Raw genomic sequence first — 21,601 nt, 5'->3', positions numbered from 1 at the left:
CTAGGCCAGCCACAGGAATTCTGGGAGTTGTAGGTCCCCACATCTTAAAATTGCCACAGTTGAGAAACACTAACTACCGTAATTTTTTGGAGTATAAGACACACCTTTTTTCCTCAAAAAGGCTGAAAATCTGAGTGAGTCTTATATACTGAATGCAGCATTTTTTGCCCCCCGAAACTCCGCCCCTTCACCAAATAGCTGTGCATAGCTTTAGGAGCTTTCCAGAGTGCTCCTGGGGGCTGGGGAGGGCAGAAATGAGCAAAAATGGGCCCTTTTTTGCTCAATTTCCCCCCCCCCAGGCCCTAGGAGCACTCTATAAGCTTCCTAAAGGTTATCCATGCCCTTTTTTTGACACAAAACGGGCCCATTTTTTGCTTGTTTTTTCACGCCCCCCCAGGAGCACTCTACAAGCCTCCTAAGGGCTATTCCTGCCCTTTTAAAAGGGGGCGGCATTTTTGCAAAAAACGGGCCATTTGGGGGAGGTTGCAGAGTGCAAAAACTTTTTCTTTAATTTGCCTCTTCAAAACCTTGGTGCGTCTTATACTCCGAAAGATACGATACACAAAATACAAGGAATTATTTCTTTTTTTAAATGGCATAGTTTCGCTGGATGTCTTTAAAGTCTAATACTGTAAAAGAAAACTTTCCCACGCTGTACATTATTTTAAATGCCTCTGTTAAGTTTCCCCATCAATCTCTTTTTTTTCCTGAAACAAAAATAGTGTTAGGACCTCAGGAGAGTACACTTTTTTTTAAGCAGTCCATTGACTCAAATCTGAACCCTAAATAACCTTCCATTTGTTGCCAAAATTAATTGTCAGTTTTATTTCTGGAACTCCTGCTGTCTCTAAGACTCCTACCCATTTTTTTACCCTGCTAAGAAAGAGAGGTTATCAGCATTCTCCTTCGGCATTCCACATGGAATCTTTCAAAATAAAGTCAGGAATCAGGTCCAGATTGACAGGTGAAAAGACCATGATACCCAGAGCGCTTGAGGTTCAAATTTGAGGAATTTGAATTCCACAAATTCCCCGAATTCCACCGACATGCTTGAAATAACAAACTTGTAACGGAGGCTGAGGGACGCAGTGGCTAAGTCGCTGAGCTTGTCGATCAGAAAGTTGGGCAGTTTGGCGGTTTGAATCCCTAGCGCCATGTAACCGAGTGAGCTCCCGTACTTGTCCCAGCTTCTGCCAACGTAGCAGTTCAAAAGCATGTAAAAATGCAAGTAGGAAAATAGGACCCACCTTTGGTGGGAAGGTAACAGCGTTCCATGAGCCTTTGGCATTTAGTCATGCTGGCCCCATGACGACAGAGACATCTTCGGACAGCGCTGGCTCTTCAGCTTTGAAATGGAGATGAGCACCGCTCCCTAGAGCTGGAAACAACTAGTACATATGCGCGAGGGGACCTTTTACCTTGATCTTTTTAACTGAGGCTCAATATGCGAATGGATTTGCAGCTGCTGAGACTCCGTTCTTCTTTCGTGACAGGTATTTTGGAGAGCATTTGGGATAAATACAGTGTTACGGCCGCCACCCCACCACCATCTCCGACGTCTAGAGAAAGTGGTAAAATCTTGCGCCACCCTTTCTTTCTCTTTCTGTTTGGTGTCCGTACAGGTAGTCCTCACCTTACAATCACTTGCTTAGTGGCCATTCAAAATTTACAACAGTACTGAAGAAAGGGACTTACGACCAGTCCTCACGCTTACAACAGTCACAGTTAACGTTATCACAATTTGGGTGCTTGGCAACCGGTATGTATTTACAAAATTTGCAGCATGCCCGGGATTACGTGATCACCCATTGGCCGCTTTGGGGCTAGCTTCCTCCAAGCAAAGTCAACGGGAGAAGCTGGGTTTGCTTAATGACCACATGGGAATTGAAGTCCACATACCTGAGAGTTGCCAAGGTGGAGAAACCCTGCATTAGGGAGTCACGTTGCCTTTGCTACTTCTCTGAGAAAACTTTCTAATGACTTCCAATGCCTGACGTCTTTATCAATCGGCAAGAGCAGCTCATCAGTGCTAAGAAGCCTAAATCGGGGTGCAATTCTTCACGTTAATTAAAGCCACCCTAGGAAATTGCAATGGCTTGCTGTCTCATTAGCACAGATTGCTCCTCACACAGACAGACAGCAAAGGGCTCCTGCCTGATATTTTGGCTGCGCAGTTTTACCATATTCTTCAGAGTATAAGATGCACCTTTTCCCCACCAAAAAAGAGGGAGAAAATCTGGGTGCATCTTATACACTGAATACAGCATTTTTGGCCTTCCGAAACCCTGCCTCCTTCACCAAAATGGCCATGCAGAGCATTTAGGAGGCTTATAGAGTGCTCTCGGGGGCTGGGGAGGGCAGAAATGAGCAAAAAATGGGCTGTGTTTTACTCAATTTTGCCCCCAGCCTCCAGGAGGACTCTATAAGCCTCCTAAAGGCTATGCATACCCTTTGTTTTGACAGAAAGGGCCATTTTTTGCTAGTTTTTGCCCCCCCCCCCCAGGAGCAGTCTACAAGCCTCCTAAAGGCTATTTATGCCCTTTAAAAAAAACAGGCCCTTTTTCGTGAAAAACGGGCCATTTTTGGGAGGTCTGCAGAGTGCCAAAACTGTTTTTTAAACTTGCCTCTTCAAAATCTTTGTGCTTCTTATACTCTTAAAAATACGGTAATTGGGGGAGATCAGGAGCTCCCTTGGGAAACATGAGATGGGGGATGATTAGGCTGACTCTGCAAACAAAATGGTGGGGGCTGTAAAGCACCGTGAAGCATTACATAAGTCTTAAGTGCTATTGCCATATTGTTGGCAAGTCTTAGCATGACTGGGCTTACCTGTGCACATGTCCTTTTCCCTCTACAGGTGATCTCTTGAGTAGCCTGTTGCAGAGTCCCAGTGCAGCCAAATTACTCAACCAGCCAATCCCCGTCCTTGACTCAGAGAGCGAATACGTTTGTTCCCTGGCTCTGGAGTGCCTCGCCCACCTCTTCAGCTGGATCCCTCTGTCGACCAGCATCACCCCATCCCTCCTCACCACCATCTTCCACTTCGCCCGCTTCGGCTGCGACACCCGCGTCAGGAAGATGTCCTCCCTCAATGGGAGCAGCCAGAACGCCTCCTCGAGTCACGAACGCGGCCAGCTGGGCGTGCTAGCTATGTCTTGCATCAACGAACTCATGTCCAAGAACTGTGTGCCTGTGGAATTCGAGGAGTACTTGCTCCGGATGTTCCAACAGACCTTCTACCTCCTCCAGAAGATCACCAAGGAGAACAACGCCCATTCGGTGAAGAGCCGGCTAGAGCAGCTGGACGAGAGGTAAGGCCGGACGATGCCAAGCCCAACCGCTCTTCTTGTTTTAACTTCAAGAATAACCTTTGCCGATGACTTGTTATGCATGGTGTGTCTAATCGCCTTTTTTCAGAGCCCCGGGATGGAGGCGGGGAAAACAGCCTGGTAAGTGTGACCCAGGTACGTGGCCGCGGGGCGGTCGGCTTGGCAGAAACGAGTTTGGGGTGGCCTAGGAGTCGTGTTTCTTCTCCCCCCTCCCTTCCAAACCCCCCCCCAATTCGTTACAGTTTGGCTGCTGCTCTGAGGCGGTTCAAGATCTCAATTTGCCTCCATTTGGTTGTGGCTGTAAGCAGCCGAAGAGACCCGGTGAGGTAAAGGGATATTCATGGTTTCCTGGTTGGCATCTTCCTTCGGAAGGAAGGGGTGGAGGGGTCTGGTTTTAAGGGAATAGAAGAGACCTTAGGTCCGTGATGGAGAACCTATGGCACACCTGCTGGAAGTGGCATGCAGAGCCATCTCTCCAGCCACACCGGCCATTGCCCGTTGCTCTTCCGGGTTCCGATGCACACGTGTGCACCAGCCAGCTAGTCTTTGCGCGCATGGGAGCACCAGAAACTGGAAGAGCCGCTCCCTGACACGCAGGTGCATGCCAGGAAGCTGACCTTCCAGTTTCCGGTGAAGCACATGCGTGCCAGCCAGCTGGTTTTCACGCATGCATGCGTGCCTGAAACTGGAACCATGCATGCCAGGTGCGTGCGTGCGTACACTGGAAACTGGAAGCTCAGCTTCCCGACACGCACATGCTCGCCGGGGAACTGCTCTTCCGTTTTCCAGCGCTCCCGTTTCAGCACTCGGTGCTGAAAAAGTTCACCAACACTGCCTTAGGTCCTTCCCCAAATGGGGTGGTCTCCTGAGGGGCTGCGTTGGCTAAGGGTCGTGGGAGATGCAGTCAGTTCTTCTCCGGGAGAGCCTCTTGAAGAAAGGGAGGAAAGAATTTTAGTGTTTGTTTTTTTTCAAAGCGCTGTTGGAACAACATCAGGTAGGGTAGTAGTTGGAATGAATTTAGCTGCTTGGAAATAAATTACATCAGACGCATTCCAAAGGCAGATTCTGTTCTTTATTTCTGATTTTCTTCGGGAGTGGTGCGGTAGCCTAGAGGTGAAGCTTTCGCCTCCCAATCAGAAGACTGTGAGTTCGATCTTAGGTAGAGGCAGATATTTCTAATCTGGGTACACTTAGCCAGCATACACCTGAAAGTTCCCAAGGTTGAAAAACACTCATTTGTAATGGGCAGAAACCTTTGCACACAAAACAAATTCACCACAACTTTCCTACGGTCACCGTTATCCCTCCAGAAACAAGCATCATCATCAAAATAAACTGCGCCATAGCAATTCCTGTACAGCCCTCAAATTTTATTGTATAGAAGCCATCTTGTGTTCCTTCCCTAGTCCCAGATACCAATTCTCCTTCCCCCAAGACGTAGGTGTCACAAAGAGGAGTGAAATTTCTCTCTCTGGGCACACTTAGAATATATCTGCTGAACAAAACTCTGCATTGGTGACAGGAAGGGCATCTGGCCAGGAAACACTCAGCTGCAATCAGTTGCCCTGACACCACCCTGCAAGGGATTATGGGGTTGTTAAAAGATGATGATGATGATTTCTGATTTCCTTCTCCTTGCCAATGCCTTTTTAAAGCAAGCGTCCCTTTGACCAGATTCTGCCTGGATTTCAGGGGTTTTTCTTTTCTTTTGTTCTTGCAGACTCCATCCGAAAAGCCTCGGGGCTTGTTTTGACAGCCCTTGAGGGAAAGGGCCTAAAGCACAAAGGGCACATTTTAGGTTTTTGGCAAGCGTTGTTGAAATGGAGGTTTGCAGGAGCGGCTGCAGAATGCAGCCCTCGCATTTTATGCTGATGTGCTGGGCAGCCCATCTGTCGTAGCTGGCAGGAAGGAAAAATTCTGCCTGCGGACGAATGTCGCTTTCTTTTTTAAAAAAAAAAACAACCACAAAATAAACCAAAAACTTAGAAAGAAGCTGGGGTAGACTGTTGTCCTTGAGAGAGAACGATTTTTCTTTAAGATATGTGAGTGACTTGAGGACACCGGTCAGATCTTAGCAATACCCAGTCAATTTCTTATTAATTCTCATCTCTAGACCAGTTTTTTTTCTCAACCTTGGCCATTTTGAGATCTGTGGATATCCAAGTCCCAGAATTCCACAAACAACCATGCTCCGATGGGAATTCTGGGAGCTGAAGTCCAGGTGTCCTGGAAATTGAAGTTCACAAACACTGCTTTGGACCTTCTAACTAACCTCTTGGAGGCTGGGTATGGAATTCTGGGAGTTGAAGTCCAGACATCTCTAGCCAAGGTTGAGAAACACTGCGCTGGACCTTCTAACTGCTGGACCCCTATGTGATGTCTTCACGCCATTTTTCTTTTCTAGAATACTTTCCTACTCCAGAGAAGAGGGGGGGCTGATATTGAGTGAAATATGTGTTAAACCTGGATGGTTGCCTTAGCAACTACAGCTGCAGTGGATTGGCTGAAGGGAGTGCTAAAGTGGGAGGAAAAAACAGGATGAGTTTAAACCTTTCAATAAAATAGAATAGAATGGAATAGAATAGAATGGATAGGAATAGAAATTGAAATAATATAAATGAAATGGATAGGAATAGAAATAGGAATGGAATGGAATGGATAGGAATAGAAATAGAATAGAAAAGAATAGAATACTTTATTGGCCAAGTGTGATTGAACACACAAGGCATCATCTTGGTAGGAATCTTCGGCCGGGCACATCTGGCAGAGGTTCCTTTGGGGATGGCGGAGAGGGGGCAGTTTGGATGGGCTCGCACGGTCTTTCGAGGCTTTTTGCTTTCCGAGCTTCCCACCCACCAGACAGAGCGAGGGTCTCCAAACTTGACAACTTTTAAGACTTTGGGACTTCAACTCCCAGAATTCCCCAGCCAGCAAGTTTGGACACCCATGTTCCAGAGCAGGTGCAGGTGCGTTGGATATTGCTGAGAATAGAATAGAATTAGAATAAGAATTAAAATAAGGATTAGAATTAGAATAAGAATTAGAATAAGAATTAGAATAAGAATTAGAATTAGGAATAGAATTAGGAATAGGAATAGAAATAAATAGGAATAGAATAGAATATGGAATAGAATAGAAAATAGAATAGAATAGAATAGAATTCTTTATTGGCCAAGTATGATTGGACACACAAGGAATTTCTCTTTGGTGCATAAGCTTTCAGTGTACATAAAATAAAAGATACATTCATCACCAACCATAAGGGACAACACTTAATGATAGGATACAAATAAGCAATCAAATCATACTAGGAAACAATTAATATAAATTGTAAAGATACAAGCAACAAAGTTACAGTCATACAGTTGTAAGTGGGAGGAAATGGGGGATAGGAATAATGAGAAGACTAATAGTGACTTCCAGTTTGCTCGTTGGATTGTTTTTCGTCCTCCGGATCCTTCAGGGAAGCCTCCTGAAGATCCCTGAAGGCTCCAGAGGACGAAAAAGGACTCAACGAGCAAACCAGTAGTCACGGGGGGGGGGGGGGAGGAGCATCATGCATTGCATTATGGGTGTGGCACGCCCACGCATGACCCCCCCTGCGCTCCCCACGCTTATGGCACACGAGCCAAAAAAGTTTGCCATCGCTGGTATACAGTATTGGTGTCAAATCAATGCAAATTTATGACGATCGGGTCTAGCTTTGGAAAGTGAAAATATGGGAATTGCTTAATTTAAAAAAAGGTCTACGTTGTGGCACTTTAAATTTTGTGAGTGGACAGCCGTAAAACCTGGAAGCTGTATGTTTTGCTTTGCTTTTTTTTGCATATTTACTTTGCATAACTAGAATTTTCATAAAGCTCTTGATAGCCCATCAGTTCTGCTTTACAGACCGAATGAATGTTTAGGGTGACAACTTTGTTTCTTCAGTACCTCAGCATTGTATCCTACTAACAATGGGTTGGCTTTATGAAAGGAGACCCAGTTTTTAGATAATTATTTATATCACAGGTTATTATTTTAAAAAGAAGGCCGTTTACATTCATGCTTAACGTAACACAATATCTAGACTAGCATTCTCTTGGGAACTTGTAGTTTGCTAGAAGGCAATCATGGCTTTCAAACCACCCTCTGATCAGTGTAGAAACTTATTTTGCAGCATAGGTTCAGAGTTGAACAGAATTCTTAACTGATCCAATTTCTCCATCCAACAGCGAGAATGGTGAAATGCATAAACCAGGGGTGTCAAACTCAATTTCATTGAGGGCCACATCAGGGTTGTGTTTGACTTCCGGGGTGTGTGTGTGGAAATGGAGTAGGCCTGGCCAGCTCAACATCACTTGTGTTGGGGGAACCCGTAGCAGCCCGAGCACTCTGCCAGAGGAAACGGGCTCTCGAGCTCCGTTTCGGCTGCGACAGCCTCCTGCAACCCTCTGCCAGCGAAAACGGAGCTCGGGAGGGACTGTGGGCCAGTCCTTCGCTGTTTCCAGGGTGGTCCCGCAGGCCAGATCTAAGCACCCTGCAGGCTAGATCCAGGCCCTGGGCCTTGAGTTTGACACCCCTGGCATAAACCATTAAGGAGGTTTCATTGTGGAAGCTCTTAGCTTGAACAAGCACTAAGTCTTTTTCTGCTGTTTCAGGTAATAATGGAAGGCAGGGTTTCCCGCTGCATAGGTAATGATGGTAGAGCTTTCATTCAATTGTTAAAAAATGACGATGAATCTGTTTATCTTTTCAAAGAGCAATCAAGTGGCTTTTTTAATTCCTTATTCTTTGTTGCTTCTTAGCCATCACCCCCTTGGCTTACTCGGGTTCCTTCCTCTTTCTCTTGCAGCTACATAGAGAAGTTTACTGACTTTCTACGCCTTTTTGTGAGTGTCCACTTGAGAAGGATTGAGTCCTACTCGCAGTTCCCTGTGGTTGAATTCCTTTCACTGCTGTTCAAATACACATTTCATCAGGTACTCACTCCTTTAAAATTGGCAGCCCTGTTCATGTGTTGTGATCGCTATCTTGCATAGAAATATATTTCTGCAAAGGTGCAAAACTGTTTTCTGTGTATTTTGGCTCAGGGGTTCTGCATGAGGAACTCTTGATTATTTTTTTCCTGTTTCGTTTATTAACCTTGCATTTCAAAATAGAGCCTGTCTTGGATTGTGGATTGTCCTCTGCGAAATCTGCATGTATGTTTTTCCCACCTTGGAGAAGATCTATCTATGTACAGGTGGTCCTCAACTTACAACAGTAACAGTCATTTAGTGACCGCTCGAAGTTATAGCGGTTCTGAAAAAAGCAACTTGTGATCGTTTTTCACACTTAACAACCATTGCAGTATTCCTATAGTCACGTGATCAAAATTCAGGTGCTTGGCAACTGATTTATCTTCATGTCAATTGCATGTGGTCATGTGATCATTTTGGGGTGATCTTCTGACAAAGTGTCATGATCCTGACTAATGAACCCAAGCAAATCAGAACTGAAGCTGAGGTCTTCCTCTAAGAACTTCTTTATTGGGTACATTATATCGTCACAATCAAATGGAAAACCAATGTTTCCCGCTGTTTCTGTATAATTAAAAGAGGAAATAACTCCCTCCCCAAAAATCACAGATCAAGTTGCCCAATTAGGTTAATTGGCAGGCTCTCCAGGCACTCCTCCCCGTCTCTATCCACCACCTGTAGAGATGACCTTGGTTCCTACGAGAAAGCTCTGTGTTTTGTCTAGCAATGCATTCCATCCTCCTTCCCCCACTCTGTGGCAATAGAGGAATAGAAAAAAATGACTGCTGCCAGGTTAGATTCAAAGTTGACACAAAATCATTGGGAAAGCCAGATTCATTTAACAGCCAGGTTACTAAGTAAATGACTGCAGCTATTCCCTTAACAGCCGCGGCAAGAAAAGTAATAAAATGGGGGAAAATTCACTCAGCTAATGTTTCACTTAGCATCAGAAATGTTGGGCTCAATTGGGGTCGTACGTTGAGGACTACCTGTAGACACCAAGAGTCAACCCTTGGCATATAGCAATAGCAATAGCAGTTAGACTTATATACCGCTTCATAGGGCTTTCAGCCCCCTCTAAGCGGTTTACAGAGTCAGCATATTGCCCCCAACAATCTGGGTCCTCATTTTACCCACCTCGGAACGATGGAAGGCTGAGTCAACCTTGAGCTGGTGAGATTTGAACAGCCGAACTGCAGAACTGCAGTCAGCTGAAGTAACCTGCAGTGCTGCATTTAACCACTGCGCCACCTCGGCTCTGTCTGGATATAATTAATCAAAATTGCAAAAAAGACCCAACTCACCTGAGTCACCTGTAATTCTCGGGAAAGGTGAAAGGGAAGAGGAAGAAACTCAGGAGTAAGTCAGATGGACTTGGTCAGAGTGACTATGGTGAAGCGTTGCAACTCCTAAAGGGCCAGGTTGGGGAAGGGTCCCTGTGGAGAATATCTAGGTCAGTTATGGCGAACCTTTTTTGGCTCTCATGCAGGGAGGTTGTGTGCGGGTGTGCCACGCCCATAATGCTATGCATGCGCCTCCCCAATGCGTGCATGTACGCACGATTATCTCCCACCCGTTTTTTACAGGTTTTTTTTTCACCCTCCCCAGGCTCCAGAGGCTTTCTAAGACCCTAAGGAGGGCAAACCAGCCTCCCAGCTCCCCCCCGCCCTTTAGAGGCTTCAGGAGATCCCCTGAACCTTCCCTGAAGGGCAAAAAACAGCCCTACGGGGAACCCGGAAGTTCGGGAATGGTGACTTCCGGTTTGTCTGTAGGGCCAATTTTCGACCTCCGGACCCTTTCAGAGCCTTTCCTGAAGGCTCTGGAGGGCGAAAAATGGTCCTACGAGCAAACTGGAAGTCCGTTCCTGAATTTCTGGTTTGTCCATAGGAGCGGTTTTTCGTGCTCCGGAGGCTTCATGGGGCTTCCCTGAAGCCTCCAGAGGGCGGAAAATGGCCTCAAAAGAAGGCCGAAGTCAGCTAGCCAACTGACAGGGCAACGCCTGGCGTGCCCTAACAAATGGTTCCGGGTACCACCTGTGGCATGCGTGCCACAGGTTCGCCATCGCAGATATAGGTGATTGCTGAATGCTATAATGATGCCACCTAATCAGCGCAAAAACCAGCTGCTTTGATAAGCCCGTATTACTAAGAAAGTTGGAAGAAAAGCAAGGAAAATGGTCAGCAGCCAGGTGGAGGTACTCAATGAAAAAAGCAATGAATGTACCACTTGAGAGATCTAAAAGGCCCAGTTGGGGACATTTTATTTTCGGGACAGTCGATTACTGTGGTTGCTAAGAGATGACATCGAGTTGATATCATGTAATCAGTGCAGCGGTGGGGTTCACATTTTTTTACTACCGGTTCTGTGGGCGTGGCTTTGTGGGCGTGGCAGGAGAAAGATACTGCAATAGGAGAGGTTTAATTTTTTTTTATGGAATGACTTACAAAGGTGTCTGTTCACCACCAGTTGTGTGGCTAAACAACCTGTTTTTGATGTACCCGTTTCAGCCCACGCATGAAGGTTACTTTTCCTGCTTAGACATCTGGGCTCTGTTTTTGGACTATTTGACAAGTAAAATAAAGAATCGCTTGGCAGATAAAGAAGCCGTACTCAACAGGTAAGCCACAGAGTTTGATGTTCAGGTTGGGTAATCAAAAACACACACGTTATGCCATGATTACTTGACTCAGTGTTTTTTGCAATGTTATTCCCCTGTCAGTCTCCTAGGGGGTTGGACTAGAAGACTTCCAAGGTCCCTTCCAACTGTTACTCTATTCTATTTTATTCTATTCTCATTCCAATATTCTAATGTCATTCCATTATTCTATTCCATTCCATTCCCTATTCTATTCTATTCCATTCTTCATTCCAATATTCTGTTCTATTCTCATTCCATTGTTCTGTTCTGTTCTATTCTCATTCCATTCCCTGTTCTGTTCTATTCCATTCCATTCCATTCTTCATTCCAATATTCTAATGTTCATTCCATTATTCTATTCCAGTGTTTGTCAACCTTGGCAACTTGAAGATGTCTGGACTTCAACTCCCAGAATTCCCCAGCCAGCGAATGCTGGCTGGGGAATTCTGGGAGTTGAAGTCTGGACATCTTCAAGTTGCCAAGGTTGACAAACACTGTTCTATTCCATTCCATTCCATTCTTCATTCCAATATTCTATTCCCTGTTCTATTCTATTCCTATTCTCATTCCATTCCCTGTTCTATTCTATTCCATTCCATTCCATTCTTCATTCCAATATTCTATTCTATTCTCATTCCATTGTTCTGTTCTCATTCCATTGTTCAGTTCTATTCTATTCCAGTCCAGTCCATTCCAGGAATAGGTAGTCCTTGACTCACAACAGTCCCATTTTCTGCCCGTTCAAAGTTACATATAAGTGACTTATAACCATTTGCAACCGTTGCAGCATCCTGACGGTCACATGCTCCAAATTCAGAAACTTGACCACTGACTCATGACGGTTGCCCAGCATCACGCGATGATGCCCTTTTGCGACCTTGTTACAAGCAAAGTCATTGGGGGAAGCAAATTCACTTCACAAGTGGCTTACTGACTTATCGACTGCAGTAATTCACTTAACAGCTGTGGCGAGAAAAGTCATAAACTGGGGCAAAACTCACTTAACAAATGCCTCGCCTACATGACATAAATTTCGGGCTCAGTTGTGGTCGTAAGTCAAGGACCGCCTGTACTGTTTGCTTGAGAAAGAGTGAAAAAAAACATACTCCATGTATGTGGAATTACAGTCAGAACATGGAATTATGAGCTGTTTCTCTTGAAACTACTGGTAGGAGTCAAGTCTGGAATGTGCACCATCTATCTATCTATCTATCTATCTATCTATCTATCTATCTATCTATCTATCTATCTATCTATCTATCTGCCTGTCATCTGTCATCTATCTATCTACCTACCTATAGTTCTATGTGTGTCCGTGTATGTGTACACCAGCATAACTGGAATGCCTCAAGCAACTTCAACCAAATTTAGTACACAAATCACTTACTCTCTAGAAAAACTACTGTGGGAGTTAGACACCCCGAACACCCCTCAGGGTGTGTGTTCCGTTAAGATGCAGCCTGTTGTGCCTTAAAATGGCTTCTACCGTACTGCCGCAAAATGGCTTCTACTGTACAGCGCAGTGGAGTTTCCATACGGCTTCACAGTACTCCACAAGGGGGCTCTCTCTGGTAAGGGGGAAAATCCAACATTAGAAATTACATTTGGTCCGGACATTTCCCCCCTATAAATAAATACCCAGGCAACGCCGGGTTGTCAGCTAGTCTAATATAATTAAATACATATTAAATATCCAGTGAGTGCATCCTTCAGCCTCAAGCACTCCCTGTATTAAATTTGAGAACAACAAAGCTAATGTACCAGAGGGAAATGTTGTGGTCTGGCCCATTAAGCCTGGAACAATTCTTAATTCTTTCAATCCGAGTTTGATGACTTGGAATAGAGAGAAGCGGAGCCAGCCGAGCCAGCTGTCCCTTGTAATAGCGAAGCACGAACAAGCAGAAATAACACTGCATTCCTCTTCGTGGACAAACCTTCCTTTTGCTGAAGCTCTTTCTGCAGTCATGGGAACAGGAAATGTAAAGTGAATGTTTACACGTAAATGGGAGTGCGGTTGCAACACAGGGCCGGCGTTTGAGGCTTCCGCTTAGCGAAGCCACTTCACTGCTTTGTGTATTCATTAGAGCTAGTGGTGAAATCTATTTTTTTCTGTGGGCGTGGCTGGGGTGGTGGTGGTGGTCATGTGACTGGGTGGGCGTGGCCAACTTTTTTTTCACTTTTTAAAGCCATTTTTTCCTGCTGGTTCGGGCGAATAAGCAGGAAAAATAATGCTTAAAAAAGTTGGCCACGAAGCCGATCTGTGCAATCATCGGAAGCTCCCACCCCCCTCCGCTTTTTAAAGCATTATTTTCCTGCCTATCCTCCCAAACCGGCAGGGGAAAAAATGCTTTAAAAAGCAGGGGGAGAGAGGGAAGCTTCCGACGATCGCACGATCCTCGGAAGCTTTGATTTTATTTCCGGTTCTCAGATCCAAGGACAATCGTCCCTATCGGTTCTGGCCAAACTGGGCCGAACTGGGAGGATTTCACCCCTGATTAGAGCTGTGATGATGAACTTACGGCACATGTGCCACATGAAACTAGTTATCTGGCAGCACTCTAAACGAGATAAGGTGCGTGTAGATGAACATTCCTCAGAAAGACTGTGCCCGGCTGACTGCGAATGAAAGGAATTCACAGTCGTGTTAATAAAAGAGGTTTTGTCGGGACCGAGACTTTGCATCTTGCTTTCTAAGGAAGCCTGGGTCAGAACAGCAGTGTCCTCAGCCCAGGGATCCATCTCAATACATCGGGGACTTCTCTTTTGTCTTGCAAAATTCAGAGCAGGCTACTTGGCAATGTTGCCTGCACACAATGCTTTGAGGAAACCCTTTGATTAAGTTCACTAACAGAAAAACGGACTGGTTTTGAATGAGTCCGGTTGCAGCCTGCTTGGTGATTTCCGCTTGCAGCAGCAGGGCTGGCTAAAGTATTTCCTTGGCGACAAATGAGGTCACGAGCCTTTTCTTTCTCCCTGCTTCTTCCTCATTTTGGACCGTTTTGCTTTCCCCCAGATACGAGGATGCTCTGGTTTTGCTGTTGACCGAAGTCCTAAACCGAATACAGTTCAGGTACAACCAGGCCCAGTTGGAAGAGCTGGACGATGAGACGCTGGACGATGATGTAAGAAACTGAGTCCTTGGAGGTGTGAGATTGCGGGTTGGGGGGCAGCCTATAGGCCAAAGGATTCCCTCCCCACAGCATCCCTTTTTGCACCTTTCAAAGGATGCCCCAAAGGTGCTTTTTCCAGATGGCAACTGGACTTTTCCCTGAAGATGTTTCGCTTCTCAACCAAGAACATTCTTCAGTTCTGACTGAATGATGGAGGACGGAAGGATAAAGCTGCTCAGATGAGAAGCGAAACATCTTCAAGGAAAAAAGCAAAGGAAGTCCTGTTAGCTGCCTTTGGAAAAAGCACGTTTGGGACAACCACGATCTGGATGACTTGAGAATCTGCGTAGACACTGGTTACCATATTGTGAGACTAAAAGTGTTACGAAGAGACCCGTTCTCAGAATGGAGGCAGTAGAAGATGTACCCAATAGAGAACGACAGAAATGAGATTCTGTAAGATTTTCCAAACCCAAGGATCTAACTCAAGGGTGTCAAACTCAAGGCCTGCGGGCCGCATCCAGCCCGCAATGTGGTCGGATCCAGCCCACAGAGCTGTCTTGGAAAATGTAAGGAACCACCCTGCGTCGCTTCGGCCCAGTCAACCAACGTTGCTTCGGCCTGGTCTACCCAATGCAAAGGGGAAACATGCCAACAGTTTGGGGAGTGGTGTCAAGCTGGCCACGCCCACCCAGTCGGTCACTCCCAGAGAATGGAATCAAGCTGGCCACGCTCTCCCAGCCGGTCATGCCCTCCCAAAGTCAATCACAGCCCTGATGCGGCCCTCAGTGAAATTGAGTTTGACACCCCTGATCTAACTCCTGTCGCGCTGAAGGGAAATGAGATAAAATGGACTGTTCCACTTTAGATCAGCGGCCCCCAACTTTTGGGGCACCGGTTCCATAGAGAGAGATTTTTGAGCGTGGTTTCACATGCTGCCTGCATCATGAAGAGAGGCAGATACGGCGGGGACCTTAGGGCTGGCCATTACCGGGGAAGGAGGGTTCGCTACATTACAGAGATCCCTCCTTCCGGCCCTAGGAGTCCCACTCCAAGACCAGATGGCGCGAGTAGTCAGGACCCTGGTCTCAGGCTGTTGTCGCTAAATGCCAGGTCTGTTGTTCACAAAGCTCCCCTCGTCCGGGACTTAATTGTTGACGAGAGGGCAGACCTGGCATGTATTACTGAAACCTGGCTGGGCACAGAAGGAGGAGTCCCCCTTGTAGAGATGTGCCCAGAGGGATTTCAGGTGCTTCATCAGCCGAGAGCCCAGGGAAGGGGTGGCGGTGTGGCTATTGTAATCCGGGAGTCTCTGTTACCTCGTAGGGTCCCTGCTCCGGAGCTTGTCGGGTGTGAGTCTCTGCTGATAAAGTTGGACCTCAAGGGTCAAGTGGGTTTGCTGCTAACGTACCTGCCTCCCAACTGCGTTGCAGCATCCCTCCCCTCGCTCCTCGAGTCAGTAGCCGAGCTGGCAGTTGAGTTCCCCAGGCTTATAGTTCTGGGGGATTTCAACTTGCCATCGCTCGGTGAACGCTCTGAAGGGGCGCAGGAGTTCATGGCTTCCATGACAGCCATGGGCTTGACCCAAGTAATTCGGGGCCCAACCCATGCAGCGGGTCACATGCTCGACCTCGTATTTCTCTCGGAGCAGTGGATGTGTGATCTTGGTCTGAGGGGTAATGAGATCATACCCCTGTCGTGGTCAGACCATTGCCTACTGAGGCTTGACTTCCGGAGGCCAAACCCCCACCGTGGGGAGGAGGAACCGACCAGGTGGTTCCGCCCCAGGCGACTTATGGACCCTTTGAGGTTCCAGACGGAGCTTGGGGTTATTCCTGATACCCTCGCCCACAGTTCGGCGGAGACTCTGGCTGCTGCCTGGTACTCGGCGGCGTCGGAGTCTCTCGACCGGATTGCGCCACTACGGCCCCTCCGGGTCAGTGGATCCCGGAGAGTTCCCTGGTTTACCGAGGAACTCCGGGAGAAGAAACGCCGGAGGAGATGCCTAGAGCACCAGTGGAGGTCCGATAGGTCCGAGGCAAACCGAGCACTCTTAACTACCTGCACCAAGGACTATGTCCGAGCATTAAGAACTGCAAAAAGATCATATATTTCTTCCTTGGTTGCGTCCGCCGAGTCACGCCCAGCCGCCCTGTTCAGGATAACCCGCTCCCTCCTTAATAGGAGGGATGCGGGAGACCCCTTGCAGGGTAGGGCTGAGGATTATGCTCAATTCTTGGCGGACAAAGTAGCTCGGTTTCGATCGGACTTAGACTCCACCGCAGTAGATCCAGCTGAGACACAGGAGGATCATTTGCCACATCAGTTCTGGGTTGAGTTCCAGGAAGTTGCCTCTGGGGATGTGGACAAGGCCATCCGAGCTGTAAGTGCCTCCACTTGTATTCTGGACCCGTGTCCCTCCTGGCTGGTGGCCAACAGCAGGGAGGTGACACATGGCTGGATCCAGGCGGTTGTCACCGCCTCCCTTCGGGAGGGGCACTTCCCCGCCGCGCTCAAAACGGCGGTGGTGAGACCCCTCCTAAAGAAACCATCGTTAGATCCAGCCATCTTAAACAACTTTCGTCCTGTCTCCAACCTTCCCTTTATTGGGAAGGTTGTTGAGAAGGTGGTGGCCTTTCAGCTTCGACAGGCCTTGGAGGAAGCTAGTTATCTTGACCCCTTCCAGTCCGGCTTCAGACCTGGTTACAGCACAGAAACCGCTTTGGTCGCATTGACCGATGATCTCTGGAGGGCCAGAGATGGAGGCTATGCGTCCATCCTGGTTCTCCTTGACCTCTCAGCGGCTTTCGATACCATCGACCATGGTATCCTTCTGCGACGACTGCGGGAGGTGGGAGTGGGAGGCACTGTTTTGCGGTGGTTCTCCTCCTACCTCTCGGACAGGTCGCAGTCGGTGTTAGTAGGGGGGCAGAGATCGTCCCTGAGGCCCCTAACGTGTGGAGTACCTCAGGGTTCGGTCCTATCCCCCCTACTATTTAACATATACATGAAACCGCTGGGCGAGATCATTCGGAGGCACGGGATAAAATACCATCAATATGCGGACGATACGCAATTGTATCTGTCCGCCCCGTGCCAACTCAATGAAGCGGTGGACGTGATGAACCGGGGTCTGGAGGCCGTTAAGAACTGGATGAGTGCTAACAAACTGGTGCTCAACCCGGATAAGACCGAGTGGCTGTTGTGTTTCCCCCCCAATAATTTGGCTAATACACCAACGCTTAGGCTGGGGGGTCAAATTTTATACCCCTCAGATAGGGTCCGCAACTTAGGAGTCCTCCTGGATCCACAGCTGACTTTTGACCATCAGCTGTCAGCTGTGACCAGGGGGGCATTTGCCCAGGTTCGCCTGGTCCGCCAGTTGCGGCCCTACCTAGATCGGGGGGCCCTCACAACAGTCACTCGAGCCCTTGTGATCTCTAGACTGGAATACTGCAATGGGCTCTACATGGGGTTGCCCCTGAAGTGCATCCGGCGACTACAGCTAGTCCAAAATGCAGCCGCGCGAGTGATAGTGGGCGCACCTCGGTTCGCCCACGTTACACCTGTCCTCCGCGAGCTGCACTGGCTGCCTGTTGGTCTCCGGGTGCGCTTCAGGATAATGATGACCATCTTTAAAGCACTCCATGGTAGTGGATCTGGGTACTTGAGAGACCGCCTTCTGCCGATTACCTCCCTAAATCGACCAATCAGATCGCACAGACTGGGCCTCCTCCGAATTCCATCTGCCAGTCAATGTCGACTGGCGACCACACGGAGGAGAGCCTTTTCTGTTGCTGCCCCGACCCTATGGAACGAGCTCCCCATGGAGATCCGCACCCTCACCACGATCCAGACCTTCCGCGCAGCCCTCAAGATCTGGCTCTCCCAGCAGGCCTGGGGATAGACTTCCAATTACCCGCCCGAGTGTTTGATTGCTGAATGAAAGTTGTGTTTTATTATTTTTCTTTTGTTCACAAAGTGTTTGTTTTGACCTTGCACTTCCCCTCCCCTGTGGTTGTAAGCCGCCCTGAGTCCCCTCAGGGAAAAGGGCGGCATATAAATCCCAATAAAACCTAAAAAACCTAAAACCTAATGAAGATGGGAGCTTCACTTGTTTCCAGTTTCTGGCATGCTATGGACTGGTGCCAGTTCATGGACAAAGGGTTGGATATCACTGCTTTAGAATACAGACGGGTAACATCATCTTTAAACCATCCACCATGCTGAAAATATTTCCCGTCATTTGAAAACCAGCATGGGGAGATTAGAACCTTTCTCCTTGGAGCCGTTTTGATTTCACAGTGTACCGTATTTTTCGGAGTATAAGACTCACCTTCCCCCCCCCCAAAAAAAGAGCGTGGAAATGTTGGTGTGTCTTATACACTGAATACAACCATTTTTGGCCTCCCAAATCCCACCCCCACATCCCATTTTGGGGGGGAAATGGGCTGTTTTTCGCTTTTGCCTTCCCCCAGCAGAACTCTGCAGGCTTCAACAGAGCTGGGGGAAGGCAAAAAAAACGGTGTTTCTGCCTTCCCCCAGGCTTGCTGAAGGCTGCAGAGTGCTCCTGGGGGCTGGGGAGGACAAGAACTTTTTTTTTCTTACTTACCTCTTCAAAAGTATTGGTGTGTCTTATACACCAGTGCGTCTTATAGTCCGAAAAATATGGTAATTGCTTCCCCCCCCCCTTCCAATTGTTCCATTAAGGTTCCGGGTTTAGAGTTATGAGCCTGACTTTAAAGGAAATTTTAAAATGGCAGATTACATCTTTGTTTTTAACCCTTCAACAGCAACAGACCGAATGGCAGAGGTATCTCCTTCAGAGCTTAGAAGTTGTGGCCAAAGTTATGGAGCTTTTGCCAACTCATGCCTTCTCTATGCTGGTAAGTGTATAGAGTGAATATCGTACAATAATAAAGAGCAGAGCTGAGAAGGATCTTAGAGGCCATCTAGTCCCATTCCTTGCTCTGTGCCGAGGTGGCGCAGTGGTTAAATGCAGCACTGCAGGCTACTGCTAGATCAGCAGTTCAGCGGTTCAAATCTCACCGGCTCAGGGTTGACTCAGCCTTCCATCCTTCCGAGGTGGGTAAAATGAGGACCCGGATTGTTGGGGGCAATATGCTGACTCTCTGTAAACCGCTTAGAGAGGGCTGAAAGCCCTATGAAGCGGTATATAAGTCTACTGCTATTGCTATTGCTGTGCGGGATCCACTAGAGCAGGAGTCTCCAAACCTTGGCAACTTTAAGACTTGTGGACTTCAACTCCCATAATTCTTCAGCCAGCATGCCTCAGGCTGTCAGCACTACCTGGCAGGGGTGGGACCTGGCCTGCCATTTGGATGTAGCCTGGAAAATCCTGTTTATGATATTTGGGAGAAGAGTTAACTTTTGGGGTTTACCTGAAAACAGGAGTAGGTAAAATAATTTATGTTAAGCACGACATGCTAGCATCCTTGTTAATCCTTCCCTTTGTGATTATCGTCCTCTCTTGCGCTTGCTCTGGGCACTCTCTTAAGTACAACAGTGCTCATTGCTTTCTCCTGATTCATTTAATTTCACTCCGTATTTTTCAGCCTTGGGAACTTTTAAAATGGTGGGCTTCAATTCCCAGAATTCCCCAGGCAGCTATGGGGAGCCCATACCTCTTAGGAGTTCCCAAGGTTGAGAAACTCTCGGTAGAACTAGAAGTTTAATTTTTTTTTCCCCAACTCGCCATGGAAAGCAATGTGCTAAAAAGTTATCTGTGCCTAAAATAAGGTTGTAAGAATCAAGTTGGCAAACTTTTATATAGGGAAGATTTGAGGGAAATTCTGATACCGGAACCCAAATAGATAAAAGAAACTTCATTTTTAAACGTAAAGGTTCTCCTCGCACATATGTGCTAGTCGTTCCCGACTCTAGGAGGGGTGCTCATCTCTGTTTCAAAGCCGAAAGAGCCAGCGCTATCCGAACATGTCTCCGTGGTCATGTGGCCGGCATGACTAAACGGCGAAGGCGCACGGAACACTGTTACCTTCCCACCAAAAGTGTTTCCTATTTTTCTATTTGCATTTTTCACGTGCTTTCGAACTGCTAGGTTGGCAGAAGCTGGGACAAGGAACGGGAGCTCACTTCATTACGTGGAATGATTAAAAACTCTGTTACTAAAAACTTCATTTTTAGGCCCCCTATAAAACTCCCAAGTGTTGCCATTGGTTTATGCTTACCGCAGTGAAAGTGATTCTTTTTCACTAGTTTCTAATGTTCTCCTTCCTTATTCGCAATATACTCACGTGGTTGGTTTTTTCAGTATGCTGGGGTTTTTAAAAACTTTTTGAACCTCACGTCCCTGTTCCAATAACATTGGAAACATGTGATTAGCCACCGTGTAGATAATAAAAGCAGCTTGAGGAATGAAAGCTGCTCTGTATTTCTTCCTATTCGTGGATGAATGGATCTTTGCGGGCACATTCCACATCCTGTTGAGTGGAAGAGCGTTTCCCAACATCTTGCACGACAGAACGAAAAAGAAACAGCAATGTTCGGAGTTTTTTGTTACTTCTGCAGAACATTTGTGCAATGTGATTTTGTTTCTTTTCCCACTTGCTACACAAGGGTAACTTCCATGCCTAATTTTATTACAGGAGTGAAGACCATTATTACATCTGTTCTAATTTTTGAATCCGTCGTAGACTTTTGACCCATGGGTCTCTAATTCACATTTTAATACCAAATCTATTCCGATAACCTTTGTCCTTGACCCAAAGGTGCGTTTTTTTCAAGAGGGAACTGGACTTTCTGGATTTCCTTTGAAGATAATTTCGCTTCTCATCCAAGAAGCTTCTTCAGCTCTGATTGGATGGTAGGGAATGGAAGGATTTATATCCCTTGCAGACAGAGCTGGTCATTTGCATCCTTTGAGAGGGTGGTTGAGGCCACTTGGAGGTTTATCTGTGTCCTCAGGGTCACCTGAGTGGTGCAAATGGTTCCTGCAGTCTGCAATTTTTTTCCCTTTGGAAATCCGTTCCTCCTCCCACATTCCAAGGTGTCCATCCCAAATTGTATACTTAAAGGTCTGTAGAGATTCTCCTTCATCCAGGTCATGATTGTCCCAAAGGTGCTTTTTTCAAGAGGCAACTGGACTTTTTTGTTTTTTCTTTGAAGACATTTTGCTTCTCATCCAAGAAGCTTCTTCAGCTTTGAGCTTCCTGGCCGAGAAGCAGTGGTGGGTTCCGGATCTCGGTGCAACTGGTACGGTGCAACGGGGCCCGGCGTCCTCCACATGAACGCGTGCAGCACGCGCATACGTTCTTACCTGCAACGCTCCAGCTGCTCGGCGGAGCATCGCACAGGCGCCGTATGTTCCATGTGCAGGCGCCGTATGTTCCATGCGCCCCAAAGAGCTCAAATACAGGTAAGGACGGTGGGCGGGCAACCCAGCCCTCCGGAGCACCTTACCGAAACGGTATCCGGTGCTCCTGGCAGGCACCGGTACGCCCGTACCAGGGCGTACCAGTTGTAACCCACCACTGCCGAGAAGTG

The 21,601-nt window shown here is 47.2% G+C and overlaps 1 protein-coding gene across 1 annotated transcript in view; it reads left to right on the top strand.

The window, feature by feature from the left end:
• Window positions 1-21,601, top strand: part of XPO6 (exportin 6) — a 75,414-nt gene that overhangs the window by 27,943 nt on the left and 25,870 nt on the right. Inside the window, 6 exon segments of the mRNA XM_032230646.1 lie at window positions 1,494-1,571; window positions 2,858-3,311; window positions 8,164-8,290; window positions 10,837-10,946; window positions 13,981-14,089; window positions 18,871-18,963. Of these exon segments, the coding sequence (XP_032086537.1) occupies window positions 1,494-1,571; window positions 2,858-3,311; window positions 8,164-8,290; window positions 10,837-10,946; window positions 13,981-14,089; window positions 18,871-18,963 (971 nt within the window).

The sequence above is a fragment of the Thamnophis elegans genome, chromosome 14 (assembly GCF_009769535.1).
Source record: "Thamnophis elegans isolate rThaEle1 chromosome 14, rThaEle1.pri, whole genome shotgun sequence".
In the NCBI taxonomy this organism is placed as follows: domain Eukaryota; kingdom Metazoa; phylum Chordata; class Lepidosauria; order Squamata; family Colubridae; genus Thamnophis; species Thamnophis elegans.
Note: the sequence above shows the minus strand (reverse complement) of the source record. Positions and strands in the feature narration are given on the sequence as shown.